General features: G+C 43.5%; 1 protein-coding gene across 2 annotated transcripts; it reads left to right on the top strand.

Annotated features, from left to right (window-relative positions):
- On the top strand, positions 1-17345 carry MTIF2 (mitochondrial translational initiation factor 2). Of its 2 annotated transcripts, none has more exons than XM_072140528.1 (14): positions 1-136; positions 1129-1339; positions 1423-1543; positions 2764-2935; positions 4897-5057; positions 6089-6265; positions 7514-7653; positions 8905-9029; positions 10212-10416; positions 11902-12154; positions 13648-13788; positions 13934-14098; positions 15046-15186; positions 15268-17344. In XM_072140528.1, the coding sequence occupies exons 2-14, from the start codon at positions 1133-1135 to the stop codon at positions 15435-15437; spliced, it is 2178 nt and encodes a 725-aa protein (XP_071996629.1). In that variant the 5' UTR covers positions 1-136; positions 1129-1132; the 3' UTR covers positions 15438-17344. The 2 variants fall into 2 exon arrangements, with proteins under 2 accessions (XP_071996629.1, XP_071996630.1); XM_072140529.1 differs by having other exon boundaries at positions 34-177; positions 15268-17345.
- Positions 17346-21968: the final 4623 nt, after the last annotated feature.

Below are 21968 nucleotides of genomic sequence, written 5' to 3' on the forward strand. Positions count from 1 at the left end.
CATAGTGTTTTCAGAGACACGGACATAGGGGATATTCTACCTCTAGTGTTTGCACTTTCCCGGCGTGACGTAAAGGAGGGCGCGTGTCACGTGACGTGCTGCAGAGGTCGGCGTGCTCTCTATAAGCCGCACAGAGGTAACGCTTGTCATATGCCGGGTGTGCAGGTAGTGATGCAGGTGGGGTCCCCATTATAGCTAATAGCGGGATCAGTCACTGCAGCTTAGTGCAGGCCATGCTGAGTCTTGTAGTCCATCTGAGTCACTGTTCATTGCAGGGACAGTGTTCTGACAGTTTTACCCTTTATCAGTGTTTGGGCCCCAAAGAATCAGACATTTTTTTCAGGCTTTTATCAATTTGTTTTTATTTCTACTGGAATAAACTTTGAACGTATAGGTGTGTTTTTTTAATGTGTTTTTCTTTCTTTTTTTTTATTCAATGGGGCACATTTTGGAAATCTTTAAAAAAAAACACAGGGCCGTATTAGTTGGGTATATGAAGGCCTTGGCAATTTCAAGAAAATCTATCAAACTGATGCATGATAAACCGCTTACTCATAACTCCAGACACTGAAAGTTTCCTTTTATTTGTTATCCATGGTCTCCTTCCTTCTAAAATCAACTTTTAAAATTTATGTTAATGAGCCTGAAGGGGCTACCCTAGTCACTCTGTGATCTGGTTTTCAGGCTACAACAATGGGGCTTATTTACTAAGTGTCTGTGGAAGCACTTTTGTCAGACTTTCTGACATTTTTGGGTTTTGCACGGCTGTGAAATTCACAAAATAAATGTGAAATTTGCTTTCCCCTACCTGTTTCAGTTTGAGGCCACAGGTTTTAACGTCTTATCACAGCCAGCCTCTGAATACAAACCAAGACACATGTCAAAATTTTTGTAGTCCTGGACAGCCCCTAAGGCGAGGTTCGATCATTGTTGAGCTAACCTGGCCAAAAAGAATTTATACATTTGCATGACAACTATTAAAATAGATGTTTGAACATATAAAGGTGACAGGGCCAGGTCTGCTAGAGCCACTGCTATGGCTACTTGCTGATTTCTAGAGAAAGGTCCCAATGAGGAATAGGTGACCATGTGAGGTGGTTTCAGTCCGGTTTTTCATGTCTCCTACAGGAAAATGAACAGAAACATCATACAACGAATAGAACAGCTTGTCCACATCCACAATGTCTGCCGACAGCTGAATATTCTGTGCCTCAGGAACCTGTCCGCCAGGCAATGGAGACCTGTGCTGTTCCCCTCGGCCGCCATTCACCAGCGCCATCTATCCAGCTCCTTGATGAAAATGACCACGCAGCATGACCGCTTCCTCTCAGCCAAGAAGGTCATATTCTTTTTCATTTTTTTTTTTCTTTTATCCTGATACATTTTTGGGATCACTTACTTTGTGTTTTTACTACTTTATAGGAGAAAGTACAGAAGAAAGAGAAATTAAAGCCAATCAAGATTAAAGAGCAGAAGAAGCTGGTAGAAGTGTGGCACAACATGACTCTCCGTGAACTGGCCAGAGCCATGGAAAGGGAGATTGGTGAGTATCTCCTTTTCTTCTTTCCCTCAGTTTAAAAAAAAAAAAAAAAAAAGGCCATCATGAAGGAGATGAACAATAGAACAAACTTTTTGTCTATGGGTCATTCTGAGCTTATGGAAATAAAAACATTTCCACCATTGCTCAGGAATAGCCGATTTTTATATCCCATTCTTTCCAAGCTCTGTGCTGAAACTTTGTTTTTATGCCCTAAAGGCTTACCGTGGGACAATACTTAATAATATATGCAGCCTTACATGGTCCAACCTACTGAAGAATCCTATTTTAAAGTGTCCACAGGACCCGAATTGTCTGCTCATGCCATGGAAGGCTAAATAATACATTAAAATGGGAGGGGGGATAAGCTCCTCTTATGCAGATGCCGATGCAAGGGGGCCTGTTTATTGTCCAAGAGAGGGAAAAAGGAAGGTTTCTAGCATCCAGGCTTGTAATTCTCTGTAAAACGTCCACCTTTTATTGAAATCAACTTAAAAACATAATGGCGCAACTTAAAAAATTACTGGCAAGTATCTAACTATATGCAGCTTAGTCATAGAATAGGAACTGCATACAATTCGGAACGCATCAGAAATGTTTTTTGGGGGCGATAAGATAAGATAATCCTTTATTAGTCCCACAGTGGGGAAATTTACAGCGTTACAGCAGCAGAGAGGGTACAGAGAGTGAAGCACAAACTATGACAACAATAATATTAGGGATAAATGAACAAAAAGAAAAGGGGGATAAAAAGACAAAAAAGAGACAAGCAATGATTGGCAGTTTGATGTTTAGTCTGTGGATGGGACCTGCAGGGACTGGTTAGGTGGGGGGCGCAGGTTACTTCTGTTTGGGCCTTGTTTGTTGAACAGCCCGATGGCAGCGGGGAGGAATGACTTACGATAACGTTCCCTCTCACACTTGGGGTGAAGCAGTCGGTCACTGAATGTGCACCCCAATGCCACCACAGTCTCATGCAAGGGATGGGAGCTATTCTCCAGAATAGACTTCAACTTACCCAGTGTCCTCCTCTCTGCTACCACCTGCACTGTGTCAAGAGGACCCCCCAATTTATTGGCACCATTATGTTTTAAAAGGTGGACTTTGTACCGCAAATTACAAAACTGGATGCTGTGAAATAAAACATTACTTTTTCTGTTAGTGATGTATGAGAGAGAGAAGTATCATGGACCCAGTAAATGTATTCATTGGTGATTTCTTTTCAGATGATGTCTATGAGATTCTCATTCTCTCGGACTTTGATGTGGACAATTTAAAGCCCTCATCAGCATTAACTCCAGAGATGCTTAAGACCGTCATTAAGAAGTCTGGTATGAAGAGCGTGTATGCAGAGACTAAGATAGAAAAAGTCATCGAAAATAAAGATGCTGTGAAAAGGTAATTCATCTAATGAGTCTTTTCATTGATGTATATGTAGTTACTTGTAGAGCTCTAACCTATTCCATAGACAGGGGCGTAACTAGGAGAGACTGGGTCCCATACACACATGTGTGCACATATTTATGCACTGATATCAGGGGCGTCGCTAGGTCAAAAGATCTGGGGCCCGTGCCCCTGATCTCCCCAGGTCACCAGGACATATGTCTCCCTGGCCAGGCATTCCTCCCCACTGTCCTCATCATCATCCTGAGGACACAGATCGTGATGAGAAAGTGTGCACTAAGCACACTGATTCCCCTGCAGGTCCTGTAGCCTTCATAAAATATTACTTCCTGGAGGCTGCAGGACATGTGATGATGTCATGTGTCACATTACCTTTAGGGGATGCCCGTGCACAAAACAGCACCAGTGAGGTGAGGGGGAGAACATAGGGGGTAACTGTGTGCACATTACTGGGGGATGCTTGGAGGACATTACTGGGGGGCTCTGTGGACAGATTAAAAGGGGGTGCTGCGTGTGAGACCATTACAGGGGGGGAGTGCTGCGTGTGAGGCCATTACAGGGGAAGGGGGTTCTGCGTGTGAGGCCAATACAGGGGGGGGGGGGTGCTGCGTGTGAGCCCAATACAGGGGGGCGCTGGGTGTGAGGCCATTACAGGGGGGGGGGCACTGGGTGTGAGGCCATTACAGGGTGGAGGGAGCTGGGTGTGAGGCCATTACAGGGGGGGGGGGGGCGCTGGGTGTGAGGCCATTACAGGGGGGGGGGCGCTGGGTGTGAGGCCATTACAGGTAGTCCCCGGGTTACATACAAGATAGGGTCTGGAGGTTTGTTCTTAAGTTGAATTTGTATGTAAGTCGAAACTGTATATTTTATAATGGAAGTTCTAGACAATTTTTTTTCTTTTGCCCCAGTGACAATTGGAGTTTCAAAATTTTTGGTGTAATTGGACCAAGAATTCTCAATAAAGCTTCATTACAGACACATTACAGTTGATTATTGCAGTCTGGGACTATAGTAAAGCATCCAGAGAGCTTCACCAGAGGTCACAGTGGGCAGAGGGGTCCGTCTGTAACTATGGGTTGTCTGTAAGTCGGGTGTCCTTAAGTAGGGGACCGCCTGTACAGGGGGGGGGGGGCGCTGGGTGTGAGGCCATTACAGGGGGGGGGGGGCGCTGGGTGTGAGGCCATTACAGGGGGGGGGGGGCGCTGGGTGTGAGGCCATTACAGGGGGGGGGGGGCGCTGGGTGTGAGGCCATTACAGGGGGGGGGGGGCGCTGGGTGTGAGGCCATTACAGGGGGGGGGGGGGCGCTGGGTGTGAGGCCATTACAGGGGGGGGGGGCGCTGGGTGTGAGGCCATTACAGGGGGGGGGGCGGCGCTGGGTGTGAGGCCATTGCAGGGGGGGGGGGGGGGCGCTGGGTGTGAGGCCATTGCAGGGGGGGCGCTGGGTGTGAGGCCATTGTAGGGAGGCCGCTGTGTGTGTTGTTGTTCTGCTCTCTTTCTTCCCCAACGTTTCTTATCTGTGGATTCATGCTGTGTGTAAGATGTGCACTGTTATATATATATTGGGGCAGATTTATCAAGTGTCTGAAAGTCAGAATATTTCCAATTGCCCATAGCAACCAATCACAGCTCCCCTTTAAAATATTCATGAGCACTGGTGAAATGAAAGCTGAGCTGTGATTGGTTGCCATGGGCAACTGGAAATATTCTGACTTTCAGACTGCTTGATAAATCTGCCCCATTATGCTTTATAACGGTGCAAATCCTCTATTCTTTAGGCTGTCAGGTCGAATGCCGGGGCTCCCTGACACTGTGGGCCCAATAGCGGTTACTATGGTAGCCCCTGCATAGAAGCAGTCATCAGTCTTTCTCTCTATATATTTGGCTAAGAATGGAATAATAATTGAATCTAAGAGAATAATTATTGTTTAGTTTAAACCTTTTGTTCTATTTCTAGGGCCCCTGCAGACCCTTCTCTATTGGTGCCCAGACACCCTGTAGTTACTATAATGGGACACGTTGATCATGGAAAAACAACATTGCTCGACCAATTGAGGAAATCCCAGATCGTAGCTATGGAGGCAGGAGGTATCACCCAGCACATAGGCGCGTTCAGTGGTAAGGATCGGGCTCAGTAATACTTTATTCTAGTTGATTCCCCGGTTTCTAATTGAACTGTGCAAACATGTGACATAAACCTCATATCAGAGTATATATATGTATAGTATGTGTATGAAGGAGCAGCAGTATGGACTATTACAATGCAGTTAGTGGGGTTGGAAACTAATTGAAAAGTTTACTAGTAAGTGTTAGTCCCTAATAGGGTAATCAATATCATACTTGCCCTGGTAAAGTTCCTGTGTAGTTGCTGGGACTGACTTTGTGTGATGTCCCGTGTCCTGCTGGCTTCCAGTGAATGGAGGAGGCCGTGCAGTCATTACTGTGTGCACACCCCCTACATGTAACCACTACCATATTTTTGGTGGGAGTGGTATGTGGATGTCCATGACATTGCCCCTCTAACCACTGACATGGGACTGGTTATAGTAGAGGGGACGTGATTACAGATGTCTGCACAGCCCGTCCATCCGATGTAAGGCAGCAGGACAAGGGATGTCACAGGAAGTTCTGCTGCCAGAGGGTCACATGACCCACTAGTTCCGGGGACTAGCGAGAAACTTTACCAGCGTAAGTATGATAAGGATGACCTTGTTATGGTACATTTTGTATTAGTGGTGACCCCCCCCCCCCCCCCCCCCTCTAAAGGTTTCCACTGGTGATGTGTATTCACAGGCTGGGGATAGATTATGGGGGTCCAATCAATGGCATTCACAAAAATTGGTTTCCAAAAGTTCAACATGTAAATGGGTTACTGGTGTTCTTAACTTCTATAGGACTGCTGGAGATGGCTATACTAGAAGTGCACCACCACTCTATACACATGGGGCATCCTGGGGCACTTCCCTTATTTGTGGATTCCGGCTGTCGGACGTCCAGTGATCATAAATGTATTCCTTATCATGTGAATAGGGGGAACCTCTGGGTTTACTACAGAATGTTTTTAAGTTTCTGGTGGTAAATATATCTTCGGTCAGAGCTTCTAATGATCAGTGATTTCCTTGTAAGTAATTATATATGTTTGCTTCTAGTTTGTTTAGCTTCAGGGGACAAGATCACTTTTCTTGACACTCCTGGACACGCAGCCTTCTCAGCCATGCGGGAGAGAGGGGCCCATGTGACTGACATTGTTGTGCTGGTGGTGGCAGCAGACGATGGTGTAATGAAGCAAACCGTGGAGTCCATCCAGCACGCCAAGAACGCTAGAGGTAAGATGCTTTAGCTTGCAGGAATTGGACAGCCATCTCATCCAGCCATTTAAAGGAAACCTACCATCAAAATCAAGCCTTACTCACTTACACTTACTCATAGATCCAGGCTCTGTGACCGTGATCTTCTTATATTTGTTATCCATGGCCTCCTTCCTTCTAAAATCAACTTTTATGCTAATGAGCCAGAATGGCTGTAGGGAGCTTTACCGGAGCCCATCTGTACTGTACTGTCTCCCTATCCCCCTCTGCTCCCTTGGCACACTTCTGACTAGGGCAATCTCACACAGTGAAAGGGCGCAAGTGCTCCTTCATAATGTAACAGCCTGTGAAGCCGCACCACGGTGGGGCTTTGGTAACACCACCAAAGCCCTTCTTGCTCGTTGGCATAAAAAGTAGATTTTAGAAGAAAGAAAACAATGGAGAACAAATATAACATTACCACAGTCACAATGCCTGGATCTATGCCCCTGGTTCATCAGGCTTAATTTTAATTTCCTTTTAAATGTTGTGGTTGCATATTTTAGCAGTCTGTGTATATTACAGCAGACAACCACCTTGTATTTATAGGCCTCAGCCTGTTTGGGATATTTAAAAACCTCTTAACATTGTGCGCCTAACAGGCTGAGGCCTATATCATGCTCGATAAACCAGGGACACTTACTCATAGCAAGGAGGGCTGTGGTGGTGTTACCATAGCCCTCCGTGGTGCAGCTTCACAGGTTGTTAGATTATGAAGGAGCACTTGCTCCCTTCTCGCTGTGTGAGATTGTGACAGGCCAAGGGAGGATGGGGAGACCGTGTAAAAAGCCTGTGAAGACACAGCATAGATGGACTCTGGTAATGCTCCCTACAGCCATTCTGGCTCAGTAGCATAAAAGTTGATATTAGAAGGAAGAAGGCCATGGATAACAAATATAAGAAGATTACTACAGATACAGTGCCTGGATCTATAAGTGTCACATGTTTATCAGGCTTGATTTTGACTTTTTTGAAATGTGGCGGTTGCGTGCTTTAGCACTGGGTGTATAATACAGCAGACACCCACCTTGTATGTATAGGCCTCAGCCTGTCAGGCGCACAATGTTAAGAGGTTTTTAAGTATCGCAATTTGTAATATGGTTTACCACCTCTACACTTGGGAGGGTAATTTTTACTAATCAGTTTGAAGATCTTATTCATTCTTTGTAGAAATGTTGTGTAATTACTTTATTTTATACATTTTTCTTTCTTTTAACTTCTACACAGTCCCAGTCATTCTGGCTATAAACAAATGTGACAAATCTGAGGCCGATCCCCAAAGAGTAAAGATGGAGCTCCTATCCCATAATATAGTATGTGAAGAATTTGGGGGAGATGTCCAAGCAATTAACATTTCTGCATTAAAGGTATTTACAGGACATCATTATGACCGTTATATAGTATATAAGATGCAGGCAGTAGTAACATCCATTATAATAATTGAAATCGAGGCTTCCATTGAAGTCACCAAAACTAGTATTGTTTGCTTTATGCACCTCAGCAGCAAGACTTAAAGGGAACCTACCACCACGAATTAACCTATAAAGGTAGATCAAGTGGTAGGTGGATCAACAGGATGTGAGGATAGCCCTTTTAAGGGCTAATCCTTACGTCCCCGGACTGTTTTGAAAAGTTTTATTATCCCCATTAAAATTTCCTTATGCGGCTACTGGGGTGTGGAGTAGCCGCATCTGAGGTTACATGAGGCGCATACAAAATCTTTGGCATGCGCAGAACAGCAGGCCTGTGTCTGTGCAGCTCCGGCTTCGGAGCAGTGACCGCGCAGGAGCGGGCCTGCTGTTCTGCGCAGACAGCAGATTCGTCAGACGAGGGCGCGCAGCTCCTTGTAGCTGTGCACCGAAGATTTTCGGTATGAGGAGAAAAGAGGCTACCGGGGCGTGGAGTAGCCGCCCCGTGTAACCTCAGATGAGGCTACTCCACGCCCCAGTAGCCGCATAAGGAAATTTGACTATAGGGATAATAAAACTTTTCAAAACAGTCCACCTACCACCCGATCTACCTTTATAGGTTCCCTTTAAGTCTTGGGTTTGGATCTTACAAAGGGGAACATTCTCTTTCACTGACTTTTTGGTTTACACCTACACTCCAAAATCTGCCCATAGGTTATAGGTTCATGATATTGAACAATATCAGATCTGTTTCAGACCTCCACTCAAAACCTCCAGCGGATTTGGTCAGGCCGAATAAGGAATAAGCCGAAAGTCCAGCTTTGTTCTCTGTGTATGAGCTGCTCCTGCAAAAATTATTAGATCAGCTGATTGCTGGGGGTTCCAAGTGTAAGACTCCCCTCATTCTGATATTGATAATCTAAACTATAGATAAGTTTATCAATGTGATGAACCTACGAAACCCCTTTTAATTTGTAAATTAAGCCCCAGTCAGAGAAGGGACTGAAATGAGTGTTCTCTGTACAGAACTGATATATGGACTAAACTAATAGGGAATTCCTAAGTAGTTATACTGTGAGGTTGTCCTTGAGTCCGGTTGTGTCATAACCCATGTTTTCTATATGGATCATCTCATGTTTGCACCCATGTGGTGGGAGATCGTAATGGTGGCCCCAAGCTCTTTTCTAATCTATACATCCTCTATTACAGGGAGAAAACTTGCAAGCTCTAGCGGAGGCTGTAATCACGCTATCGGAGATGTTGGAGTTGAAGGCTGATCCTACGGGCTTAGTGGAAGGAACGGTCATTGAGTGTCGCACGGACAAAGGGAAAGGGTATATATAGCTTCACTTCTGACTCTCACTGTATGTTCTAGCTTTTAGTTTTGGGCTGTTGATGTATGTATGCACTGGGTCCCGCACACTTGTGGAATTTTGGTGTGTGTTGAGTATTTTATTGGTAGATTTCCTTTAAAACCTGTAAATCCAGCATGATAAATGAGGTGCACTTACTCATAGATTACTGTAGCAATCTTACATTTTTTATCATTGTCTGCTTTTTTTCTTAAATCCTTTTTTATATTAATGCTAATGAGCATGTTACCTGGTAACAGGTAACTGACTCTTAGCTTTTACTTCCCTCGTTCTAACTGATGTAATCTCCCTGCAGCAGAAGAAGTTTTTACAGATCACAGTGGGAGGTGGAAGTGCTCCTGCGCAGTGGATTAACATGTAAAGCTACAGTATGGAGGGGTTCTGGAAACACCCCCTGTTTCTGGCTCAGTGGCATCATTTAAAAGTTTATTTTAGACAGAAGGAGGCCAAGGATGACAAATATAAGAAGATTTCCACAAGTAGTGACTGGATCTATGAATAAGTGCCCCTGTGTTATCATGCCTCATTTTGATGGTAAATTTCCCCTTAAAGTATGAAGTATGTCCACCGTTTTCCAATTTATTATCTGTTGGCAGCATCTTGTTGAAAAAAAGTACAGTGATTGTAAAAATACGTATTTTATTGCTGTCCAAATTGCCATTTCTATAAAATTTTAATCCATATATTAATGAGACAGTCCGTGCACCAATGTCTTGCCCTCAGCACCCGGAGCGCTGCATCTGTTGCCTGGCCCACTACCCTCTCCATCAGGCATGAAGGAGATTTGTGAGAGGCATGGGACGACACTGTTAGAAGAGAGGAGGAATCGAGATGTGTGGACCTGATGTTCTGTGTCGGGTTTGGTTTCAGATGCCCGACCAGGGTGTATTACCAGATTGGCAGATTGATGCCCCTAGCAGATAGCTGTGTAAATAATGGATGGATGTACATGGAGCTTGTGTGTTTTGTATGGAAGTAGTTTAGGCACACGCCAAGTTCATTAACTGAACCAAGGTGTAAATTTAGATCTGATCTAGCCAATCATCTCACCGTTTGGTGGAAAGGTACATTAATGCTTATGAGTGAAATACCCCTTTAATTGAACTCTCTTTATTACTCTCCACTTCTTTTTTCGGCCCCCAGTCCAGTGACCACAGCAATTATACAGAGGGGAACCCTTAAAAAAGGAGCAGTACTGGTGGCTGGAAAAGCCTGGGCTAAAGTCCGGTTAATGCTGGACGAAAACAACGCCATGTTGAGTGAAGTGCTGCCGAGCATGCCTGTGGAAATAGTTGGCTGGAAAGAGCTGCCGTCTGCTGGAGACGAAATCTTGGAAGTAGAATCTGAGGTAAAAATCTTTTTCTCTGAATTAAAATCTGTAAGCATCATTTTAGAAGTTTTCTTTCAAATACAAAATTCAAATACAGCGAGCCAGAGTATTTTACTTAACCCCTTCGGGACCGAGGGTCATTGATGCCTGAATGTCCGGCCTTCGGAGAAATCGACCTTTTAAAAATACGGTTATGAGCCTTCTGGCTCCGGCCACTCATCAATTATTCACGCCCCCGTTATCAAAATTAATTTTTGTTACTCCGCTGCTTGCAAGTTTCGTTGCTTCGCAAGGAAACCCTGCTGGTCTCCTTCCGCCTGCGCAAGGAAGGTGTTACTGCGCATGCGCGAGACTTGCAGACAGCTGGGTGAAGTCAACGTGAGGGACAGAAAATAAACTTTGATTATGGGGATGTGAATAATTGATGAGCGGCCAAAGCCTGAAGGGATACATAGCAGATGAACGTGGCAATATTTATTTATTTTTTTGCTGTTAGATAATGGAATGGGGAACAGAACCTGCCGAATGCAGGATTTATCTTTCACGTTGGCATTTTTCTCATTCTTAATTCACTAAAGCCTTACTTAGCCATTGTTTTCATTGGGTGTTTTCACATTTGGCTTTTTTTTCCCACTGAAACCTGTCCTATTTTTTTCACGGATGCGTATCCAGGGAGATCGTAGAAAGAAAGGAAACCTACCACCACGGATCTACCTATAAAGGTGGTAGGTGCATCTATTGGACATGAGGATAACCCTTTTAAGGGATAATCCTCACATCCCCGCAATCTTTTTATAACTTTTATTTCCCTAATATGTAGATTTTCTAAAGAGGCTACTGGGCTGTGGAGTAGCCGGAGCTGAGGCTACACTGTATGGCTACTCCACTCCCCGGTAGCCTCTTTAAACCGCCTTCCAGATATCTTCAGTGTGCAGCTATGAGGAGCTGCCGTCTGTGCATCCGCAGTAGCTCTGAAGATATCTGGTAGGAGGATCAAAGAGGCTACTGGGGCGTGGAGTAGCCATACAGTGTAGCCTTGGCTCCAGTTACTCCACGCCCCAGTAGCCTCTTTAGAAAATCTACATATTAGGGAAGTAAAAGTTATAAAAAGATTGCAGGGACGTGAGGATTAGCCCTTAAAAGGGCTCACGTCCAATAGATGCACCTACCACCCAATCTACCTTTACAGGTAGATCCGTGGTGGTAGGTTTCCTTTAAGATCACATGTGCATTCTTGTATGTGTATAGGAGAGTTGATAGGGATTGCTGAAGGTATATTTGACAGCTTAGGTTTCATGCACACATGTGTTTGTGCAGATTAAACCTCCAAACCCAATTTAACCATTGGAGAGAATAGAACTGTGAAAACAGATTGTTGAGGATCCGTCATGTTTGCCTGCATTTAGTCGATGTTGTATTCATGTGACTTTAATGTAGTCATTTAGTTTATACTATATAAAAGTCTTGTAATACTTGATAACTTTGCCTTTTGTGGATTTCAAGCAACGGGCCAAAGAAGTCGTACAATGGAGAATGTACGTAGAGGAACAAGAAAAAATCAAAAAGGACATGGAAGTGATTGAAGCCAAACAGAAGGAACACCGAGACGCTCACAGAAAGCATCTGGACTCTTTTATCGGCATGACCTGGAAACAGAAAAGTGCTGTACTTTATAAGGCTAAGAAAAATCTCATGGGCAAGAGACCAGCAGAAAAGACGACCGAGGATAAACCAATGGTCCCCATTATCATAAAAGGTCAGCGCTCGCTTTATCCTGTGTTCAGCAGGGTCTCTTTCGCTTTCAAGATCCGTATTGTGTATATAGGTTTTTGTGCCGAATCCACAATTGGAACCCACAGGATGGAGAAGTAAAATTTTCACACACAAATCTCTCACTGCTCGCAACACTGGGGAGATGTGTTTATGTGTTGGTCTTAGGACCAGTGCAGAGTAGAATTAGACTGTTCTCTGCTGCTCCAGTAGAATAATCCCTGTGTCTGGTGCTGGACGATTACCTGGTGCAGTATAGAATTACCTGGCGCAGTTGTACTTTGCACCTCCTATTAGTTGGTCTAGTTTGCTGCACCACAATATTGAATTTTCTGGAGCCTTTGTTAATTTTTGCACAACCACGCCCCCCTTTTACTGAGGACACCCCCCTCAGAAGTCGGGAAACGGTGTAAATGTGACACACAGTATTTTAGGTGAAAATTAGGGTGCGTTCAGATGGCTGTGTGCTTGCCCGACCCGATCCCTGGCGAGCATAGGGCCTGGAAGAGGAGGGACGAGCGCTCCTTTCCTTCCTCCATAGGCAGACGGGCGACTAGCTCCATCACATAGATGAGACATAGATGAGGAATACACGGCACTCCCACAATAGCTCAGGTGCATCGAATAGGGTACCATCCCATAAAGACCAATTGTAGTTAAATTCGGCACTCCGTTTTTTCGCAAGTTAGAAGAAAAGTGTGTAACGTTTCGATCAACATTGCATCTTCTTCATACACGGATTGCAGGAGGAAAAGGAAAAAAATAAAGGTATAAGCGGTTATATACCGCTGTAGCGCAGGCTAGAGGAGGAACGGGTCTGCCGCTGGAGAAAAGGCTAACCGCACCGTGACCAAGTGCATTTGCTGCTGCCAAATTACGGCCACAGTAATGAGCCCTTATTCTAGTTTTCTGGTGTAGACAGACAGATTTATACATCTCCCCCACTGTCTATTTCCCTGGCGCTCTACACCTCCCGTTCCTTGGATGACATCTTGGACGACAAGGGGCTTGTGATTGGGTTACTGCCTTCTATTAACATTTACTCTATGATCTCTACTGAATCCATCTTGGTATTCTAATGTAGTTTGTTCTAGTGTAGTAAGAATACACACATGAATTTTTAGTTTTCCATAACCATATGTAGAGGAAAGAAAACTGAGGCTATTCGAGATAATAGTCTAAAGCACTTGGGGTGAGATGGTCACATCAAGATGGTTAAGTACATTTCTATAATGCCCTCTGAACGGAAACGAGGTAAGGAGCAGAATCTTCATCTGCTGGCTATTGGCGACATCCTAGCAGCAGATGAAGGCTATGCAAGTTATATACTGGCCATAAGTATTGTTACTTCTAATTAATATACAGTCGAAAGGGTTTTCCAATAGGTTATGTATGTCCTTATGCTCACTAGTTTTTATTTATCCATGTACTCTACAACCTTTGTTTAGGAGGACCTTCCTTAATTGTGTTTTTGTTTAGGTGACGTTGATGGATCAGTTGAAGCCATTCTTGGTGTAGTGGACACGTATGATGCAGATCATGAATGTGAACTGGATTTGGTCCATTTTGGAGTTGGAGACATCAGTGAGAGTGACATTGCTCTTGCAGAAACCTTTAATGGTAAGAACTTTTATTCTTGGCTTATGTGAGCCTGGATGCCGGGGACTAAAAATGAATTGGTAGTAAAGTAAATGGAAGCTAATTGTTCCATGGACTTTGTATTGTTTTCAGAGATTTCTTCTGATTATTTCTTCTTTGCTTGTAGCTTCCATATATGGATTCAATGTTAATGCTAACAAATCCATTCAGCAAATTGCTGCCAAGAGCGACATCCCAATCAAACTGCACAAGGTCATCTACCACCTCTTTGATGATCTGAAGGAAGAACTGAACAGCAGATTACCAGAACTTACTGAAGAGACTGTGAAAGGTATGTGGAAGACTGCTTAGGATATCTTTCCAGTATCCATCGCTGGCATAGACTAGGAAAAGAGAACATAAAGCGTAAAACATTTGCCCATATTCCCATTATCAGAGCTTCACAAATTTTCCAGCTCCTTTCCTTTCTTATAGCGGACGAGGCACCAAAATGAAAGCCATAGCTTTGGGAAAACTTTGAAAACTGTGATTTAACAAAGGGGGAAGGGGGTATACTACAGTTACCCTCCCATGCCAGTCCCTGACTGTTGTAGATTTCAATTGTGGTGCAAGGAAGGCCAGAATTATGTGCCAGAATAAAGAGCCTCTTAATCGTCAAGGTCTGGTCGGGCATGTGGCGGTGTTCCATCTATATTGATATGAATAGCCTCTGGTAATGTAAGGATACATTCTTATTTTTATTGGATAAGTTTAGTGTATACACTGAACATATACAAACACATACTGGCAGACAGATGAATCCTTTTGCCTCAGTTTTCAGCAAGCTTTCCATTTTTCTTTCTTCTGCTCAGTGTCTAATACGCTCAGCTGAGGCCATTGGAGCCCTTTGGGGCCGGAACGCACCTTTATTGCATCTATCCCCTTCCTCCTCTGAATCTACACTCTTGTATCACAAAGTACATATAAGGACAGTTACGTCACTCTGGAGACACCCGGAATATCGGTAGCAGCCAATAACTTGCTGCTGCTGATGTTCTGGCTGTCTCCCGAACAGTGGTTGCTGCTAATGTTCCCTCCTCTCTGCTTTCAGGGTGGGAGGGTATGAATATACAGTGATATACGTCCTAGACCTCTATTGTGAGAATATGCCAGGAATCTTCCCGACATATACTTGCAACAACGGGAACAACGGATATGACTATCTATGGAAACATATTGTGAATATAAGGGTCAGTGATGCCACCAGTTGGTAACGTAATACATTTTGTGCCCTTCCAGGTGAAGCCTCCGTTCTGGCTTTGTTTGATGTCTCAGTAGGAAGGAAGACGGTACAAGTGGCCGGCTGCAGGGTGCAGAAGGGATTTCTAGATAAGAAAATGAAGTTTAAATTAGTCCGTAACAATGCTGTTCTATGGGAAGGTGAGATATTCAGCCTCTGCTTCTTATGACTTCATATTGTCAATGATCACCTGCCCTGAAATATGTTGCGTTCCTCCGCAGGATCATTAACTTCTCTTAAGCACCACAAAAACGATGTGCCAACAGTAAAAACCGGAGTGGAGTGCGGCCTGAGCCTTGATCAAGATGTAGAGATTAAAGTGGGAGATGAAATTATTTGCTTTGAAGAAAAGACGGTCCCTCAGAAAATATCATGGGATCCCGGATTCTAACTGGGAGAATGACATGATTGGTAGATGAGACATCTGTCATGTGTGAAGGGGTTAAATATACACATATATAATATATGTGTGTGCACTACGGGAGAATAGACTTGGCCTAATATATACATTTTTGCATATAAACGGTCCGAGGGCAGAGAAGATGACGACGTACCTGTTGAATGTCTACTGTTACCGTTCACCGTGAAATATCGCCATTCTAGAGTCACTACTATTCCTAATAATGAAATTTGTTTTCAAATAAATGACCCCCCAGAATGGCAAAACATGGACATCTCTGCTCCCCATTTGCATCCTGGGACTTTTTGTTAAACATCAAGAGCATGAAAGTAGAACTGTAAGAGTATGTTCAAAAATAATCTGTCAGATTTTTATATTTATTTTTGTAAAAAAAAAATTGAGTAGTGTTTTTTTTTAATATTAATATTGGTGTAACGTGGGTACAGATTTTTTTGGTGCTGCCTTAGAAATGACAGTGGGGTTGAAGAGTTACATTGGCCTCTTATTTGCCATGCTAAGTAGACGTCTAGGTATATAAAGAGACCCCTCCTATCTGCCATTGTGGCAGGGTCTTCTTATGGAGGCTTAAAGGGGTTTAATGTGCCAAAGGAGATTTTAGCTCAATAAACTTCTAACCTCCTCAGGTAGGATACGAAATGTTCTTTCTAGAATTCACTCTTTATGTGAAATCTCAACAGGTTAACCCATTAACAAAAAAAACCCTCATGTTGTACAAATGAGCTGTGTAGAGTCACATTTGCCTGAGATGAGTCAAGTTTAGAGGCTGTAGGAGTGTGTCAATTCATACGCCCCTACCTTTGACTATCATAACTAGAAACATGCTGGGGTCATATTAAAGATAAGAATCTCATGTTTCACATTGGCCTGCATTTCTCTGATCTACAGACCCAGATATACAGAAAGTTAAAGAGCCAGTTCCCACCTATTTTTTTATCTGTAGCGTGTTCATTTACATGTCTTTAACCCCTTAACGACCAGACCCTTTTTCATTTTTGCTTCTTCATTTTTCACTCCCAACCTTCAAAAATCCATGTAAAGAGCTGTGTGAGGGCTTGTTTTTTGTGTAACAACTTGCACTTCATAGTGATGGCATTTAATATTCCATGCCTTGTACTGGGAAGTGGGGGGAAATTTCCAAATGCAGTGGGCTTGGATTTTACAGCTTTTGCCAAATATCCCAAATGACATGTCAGCTTTATTTTTTGGGTGGGTGCAATCACGGGGATACCAAATTTTTAGAGGTTTTATGTTTTCATACATTTACACAAATTAAAACCGCTAGGTTGTCCGATTAATCCTACCATATACTGCTATACTGCAATATGGCAGTATGTGGGGATTTTACACATCAAATATTACAAAGTGCAAATCGCACATTGTAATGAATGAGCTAAAATCAGAAAGCCTTGGGTCTGTGCATGACCTGGGCCTGTCATGGTAACCGATCGCTGTCCCCGCTGAAGACTTCACAGGGGGTGGCAATCAAATCCAACATGGAGGCGCCCACGCACTGCCGGGATTTAAATGCCTCTGGCAGCTTTGCCAGAGGCATTTATAGGGTTAACGTCTGCATTCGGTGCCAGCACCGACCACGGGTGTTACTGGTGGGTGTTTGCTGCAATATACAGCAAACGCCCATCTGGTATGGAGAGGGCTCAGCCGACTTATTAATTGCCTGTATTTGCAGTCCTGTGGATAACAGAAACATCAGACTGATGCCATCTAAAAGCTGAGATTCTCATCTTTGATATTACACCAAAGCAATAATAATGTTACAAGACATCATATCTAGATACTACAGAACCAAATAAAAAGGGTCAGGTGACACTCCACCTGCAACCTTTAAACTTGATTTAAATATTTGAGCAAATATGACTCTTCTCTGCTCGTTTTCATATGAGATTTCTTATAAAGGAGGGAATTTTAAAAAGAACATTTCCTAATGTGTGAGGGCTAGTAGTTTAATGTGGTAAAATCTGGTGACTGGTTCAATGCGGCAGCAGCAGCCCCACAGAAGGAAGCTGTGTACAGTCCTATTTACAGCAGCGTTAGCAACATTAATCCTAAAGTCCTGCGTTTTATGGTGAATATAGAGGATGGAGCCATAAGGAATGCGCCTGATACTTCCAGGACTGGAAATACTCACTAAAAGAAGGCCCTCTGTTAAAACATGGCGCAGCGTATATAAAAGGAATTAGCTTGGTTTATATGACCATCCCTGGAGTCTGGAGATTTTTACAGGGACATTCAGTGGGGATGTAACCCAACATTATCATCAATACATCCCCCCTTGGTGTAGAACAGATCTTGAGGTGGATATGGCTTAAAGGGAACCTGTATCATTTCATATATTGTATTTATACATATATTTATAACAGGAACCGCAGATCCTCTTGAAAAACACAGCATATCTATTTTTAACAACAAATTCACCTCTCCGTTTCAGCTATGAAGGTCTTGGCTGAAACTAACACAGAAACAACTCCTACAAATACATATAAAAGATATCCGCATCACGTGTCTATAAAATTGGTTTTAACAACTTTAAAATCCCTTCTTGGATTCTCAATAGATAAAGCAATTTAGGTGACATAAAGGAAAATCAGTGATAAACCACTATCCCAAATTATAACCGACCATCAGATAACAGGCCCAGACCTGCCACAGTATTACCAGACATTGGCTCTAACTAAAGTCAACTCCTCCCCCCCAACTATGGGATCTAACCCAATTATGGTTAAAATTTCTATTAGAGACTATGAAGGGTTTACCGTATAGACCCGAGTATAAGCCAAGTTTTTTCAGCACAAAAAATGTGCTGAAAAACCCTAACTTGGCTCATACTCGAGTCTATGAGAAAACACTTCCGGGGGCCGGCGAGTACAGTGTTTGTTTTTTTTTACTATTGGTTGAGCATACCTGGGGCAGGATGCTGGCAGGCTTTATACTAGGGCCAGGGAGCTGGCAGGCTATATACTAGGGCCAGGGGGCTGCTGGCTATATACTGGGGCCCAGGGGCTGGCTGGCAGGCTATATACTAGGGCAGTGATGGGCAACCTTATGAGCTTGGTGTGTCAAAATTCGCCAAAAAACCGAGCATGGTGTGTCACCTTGGTGTGTCACCTTGACAAAAAAAAACATAATTTTGTGATATTTATAGTTTAGATAACAAATATGTATAATTATTTAACTTCTATGGTACTTTAACCCTAGGTTGTCTGATTGATCCTACCATGTACTGCGATACTACAGTATACTACAGTAGGGCAGTATATGGGGATTTTCCACATCATCTATTTATTACAATGTGCTGGACAATCTCTCAACCTCCCGACTACTTCACCTGGCCGTGTAGGAGCCGAGGATGAAACTTAACTCTCCGGCGGCCGCGTGTCACTGAAAATGGCTGTGCGTGTCAGCACTGACACGCGTGTCATAGGTTGGCCATCACTGTACTAGGGGGCATGTGCTCCTAGCTATATACTAGGGCCAGGGGGCTGCTGGCTATATACTGGGGCCTAGGGGCTGGCTGGCAGGCTATATATTAGGGGGCATGTGCTCCTAGCTATATACTGGGGGCTGGCAGGCTATATACTAGGGGGCATGTGCTCCTAGCTATATACTAGGGCCAGGGGGCTGCTGGCTATATACTGGGACCCAGGATCTGTCTGGCAGGCTATATACTAGGGGGCATGTGCTCATAGCTATATACTAGGGCCAGGGGGCTGCTGGCTATATACTGGGACCCAGGATCTGTCTGGCAGGCTATATACTAGGGGGCATGTGCTCATAGCTATATACTAGGGCCAGGGGGCTCCTGGCTATATACTGGGGCACAGGGGCTGGCTGGCAGGCAGGCTATATACTAGGGGGCATGTGCTCCTAGCTATATACTAGGGCCTGGGGCCTGGCAGGCTATATACTAGGGCAGTGGTGGCGAACCTATGGCACGTGTGCCAGAGGTGGCACTCAGAGCCATTTCTGTGGGCACTCAGGTTATCACCCCAGGACAGAGTTCACCAGACAGGAACGGATCCACTAAATCTTTCTGCAGTCCCAGGCAACTTAAGAGATGCTGCACTCAGCACTATTTTTAAGCAACACTTCATTCGCTGTTTGGAACTGCGGGAACAGTGAGAAGGTGTGGAGAGGGCTGCAAAATCTTTTTGAGGTCCCCCTGCTGGACCCTTCATTATTTCTCTACAGAGAGACCCTGGAGAGAGGCTACAATGAGAGTCTGAATTTGCCCTCCTTCTTTCAGCTGTATTGGTGTCCTCACGGGGGCCGATACGATTGAAAGATGTGTAAGAACAAGAAACGAAACGTTACTGCTTAAAATTCCATGTTGGCACTTCACGGGAAAATAAGTGGATTTTGGTTGTAGTTTGGGCACTCGGTCTCTAAAAGGTTCGCCATCACTGTACTAGGGGGCATGTGTTCCTAGCTATATACTAGGGCCAGGGGGCTGCTGGCTATATACTGGGACCCAGGGGCTGGCTGGCAGGATATATACTAGGGGGCATGTGTTGCTGCTATATAATGGGGGACAGGCAGGCTATATACTGGAGGAAAGCTTTGACCAATGCATTTTCCATCCTAGGCTTAAACTCGAGTCAATAGGTTTTCCCATTTTTTATGTTAAAATTAGGGGTCTCCGCTTATACTCCAGTATATATGGTATCTTCATTTTATAAAATATTGTTAGAGGTAAACTCAAACATTATCTTCACTAATGAAGATAACAAATCCTACAAATTCAACATGAATATCCAAACTAGGCAAGGGCAAATGGCATTCAATATCCCATCACAAATCTCCAAATGTATAAACAACCGGGAGAATGCAGAATCAAAATCTGTTGGTATCTTACTATATATATCAAGACTGCCCAATGGCAGCCTACCTTTCCACTTTTCACTGACTTTGCAAAAATGTGCTATTTCAAAGTGGCAGCACTTTGTCCAGATGAAGGCCAAAGGGGTGACCCTATCAGCCACAGCAAGAGAAGTAGTTTGTTCAAAGTATTTAATTTCTAGAATATTTCAGTTCCCCAAGAAAGATGTTTTTTATGGAAAGACAAATGTAAGAGAGGACAGGATAATGCGGAAAACCTCCATGGGTATAACACTGCAGCTGGAAGTGCTCGCCAGGTCAGCACTGATCAGGGTAACTGTCTCATAAAACGTTTAACCCCTTGATGACTTAGCTCATTTTCACCCTTAGGACTCAAAGCTGCCTGTGTCACGATATGCAGTTATAACTTTAGAACTCTTTATCTTACCAAGTTAATTTTCACTCTGCATGGATCCCACAGTCATTGCTTCTGTGCGATTCACATGACGGGGAACATCATGATGGTACATACAGAAACGGTGGCTTAAGGAGTTAAAGGAAATCTACCATTTGTTTTCATGCATTGTGAACTAAACATAACATGAGAGTGCTGTAGCTGCAACGATGCAGAAACATATCCTGTTTGATAACTGAATTGAGTGGTTTTGCTCCTGTGGCTGCCCCAGCACTTCTCCTCTTACCCTAATTATGCACTGCTCCAGAGAATGATGTAATCACTTTGTTGTCCATAACAGGCAGAAGTCATCAATCACTGATTGAAGTAATCAATCATGAGTCATCCAGCTCAGGTTGATTAGTCCTGTCTGGACAGTTCTGGAAGATCCATGTATTGTGTTTATGAACGGCAGCCGACATTCAACCCAGCTTTCCAAAGGTCCTGAATTTCCTGGATTTTATAATTGTTTTTGAGCAAAACCATGCAGATCAGGGATTAAACAAGATATGTTTCTGTGTCAGTGTCGCTACAGCATTCTCAAGGTATGTTTGGCTCACAATGCATGAAGACAAATGGTAGATTTCCTTTAACCCCTTCGGGAGTCAGCCTATTTTGGCCTTAAGGATGCGGCCCCATTTTTCAAATCTGCCCTGTGTCTCTATAAGTGGTTATAGCTTTGGAACGCTATAAGATATCCAGGGGATTTTGAGATTGTTTTCTCGTGTCACATTGTACTTCAAATTAGTTTAAAAATTTGGATGAAATCTTTTGTCTTTTGGCAAGAAATTTGGCAAAAACGAGATGCACTTTTCTGGTACATAATTTTGGGACATCTATAGCTAATTGGCGAGATTTTATTAACTCTTTGTTGGTGGTGGAAATGAAAATCATCAATTTTTAGGAAGATTTTTTTTTCTGTTTTTTTTTTGGCCGTTAACCATACCATAAAAATAGTATATTATTTTTATTCTATGGGTCACCACGATTAAGAAAATGGCTCATTTTTACAGAACGGTACGCCTTATTTAGGAGTGCATAACATTTTTTAATCACTTTTTAGAGCATTTTTTTTTAAAGGATATTAATTAAAAATTATCTTTGTTTGGAACGTTTTTCCTCCGGACTGCAGGTCCAGTAACAATTGCTTTATTATACAGATTGTTACGGACGTGGCAATACCAAATATGTGGGGGGGGGGGGGGGTTGTGTAT

This window comes from Engystomops pustulosus, chromosome 3, assembly GCF_040894005.1.
Source record: "Engystomops pustulosus chromosome 3, aEngPut4.maternal, whole genome shotgun sequence".
NCBI lineage: Eukaryota > Metazoa > Chordata > Amphibia > Anura > Leptodactylidae > Engystomops > Engystomops pustulosus.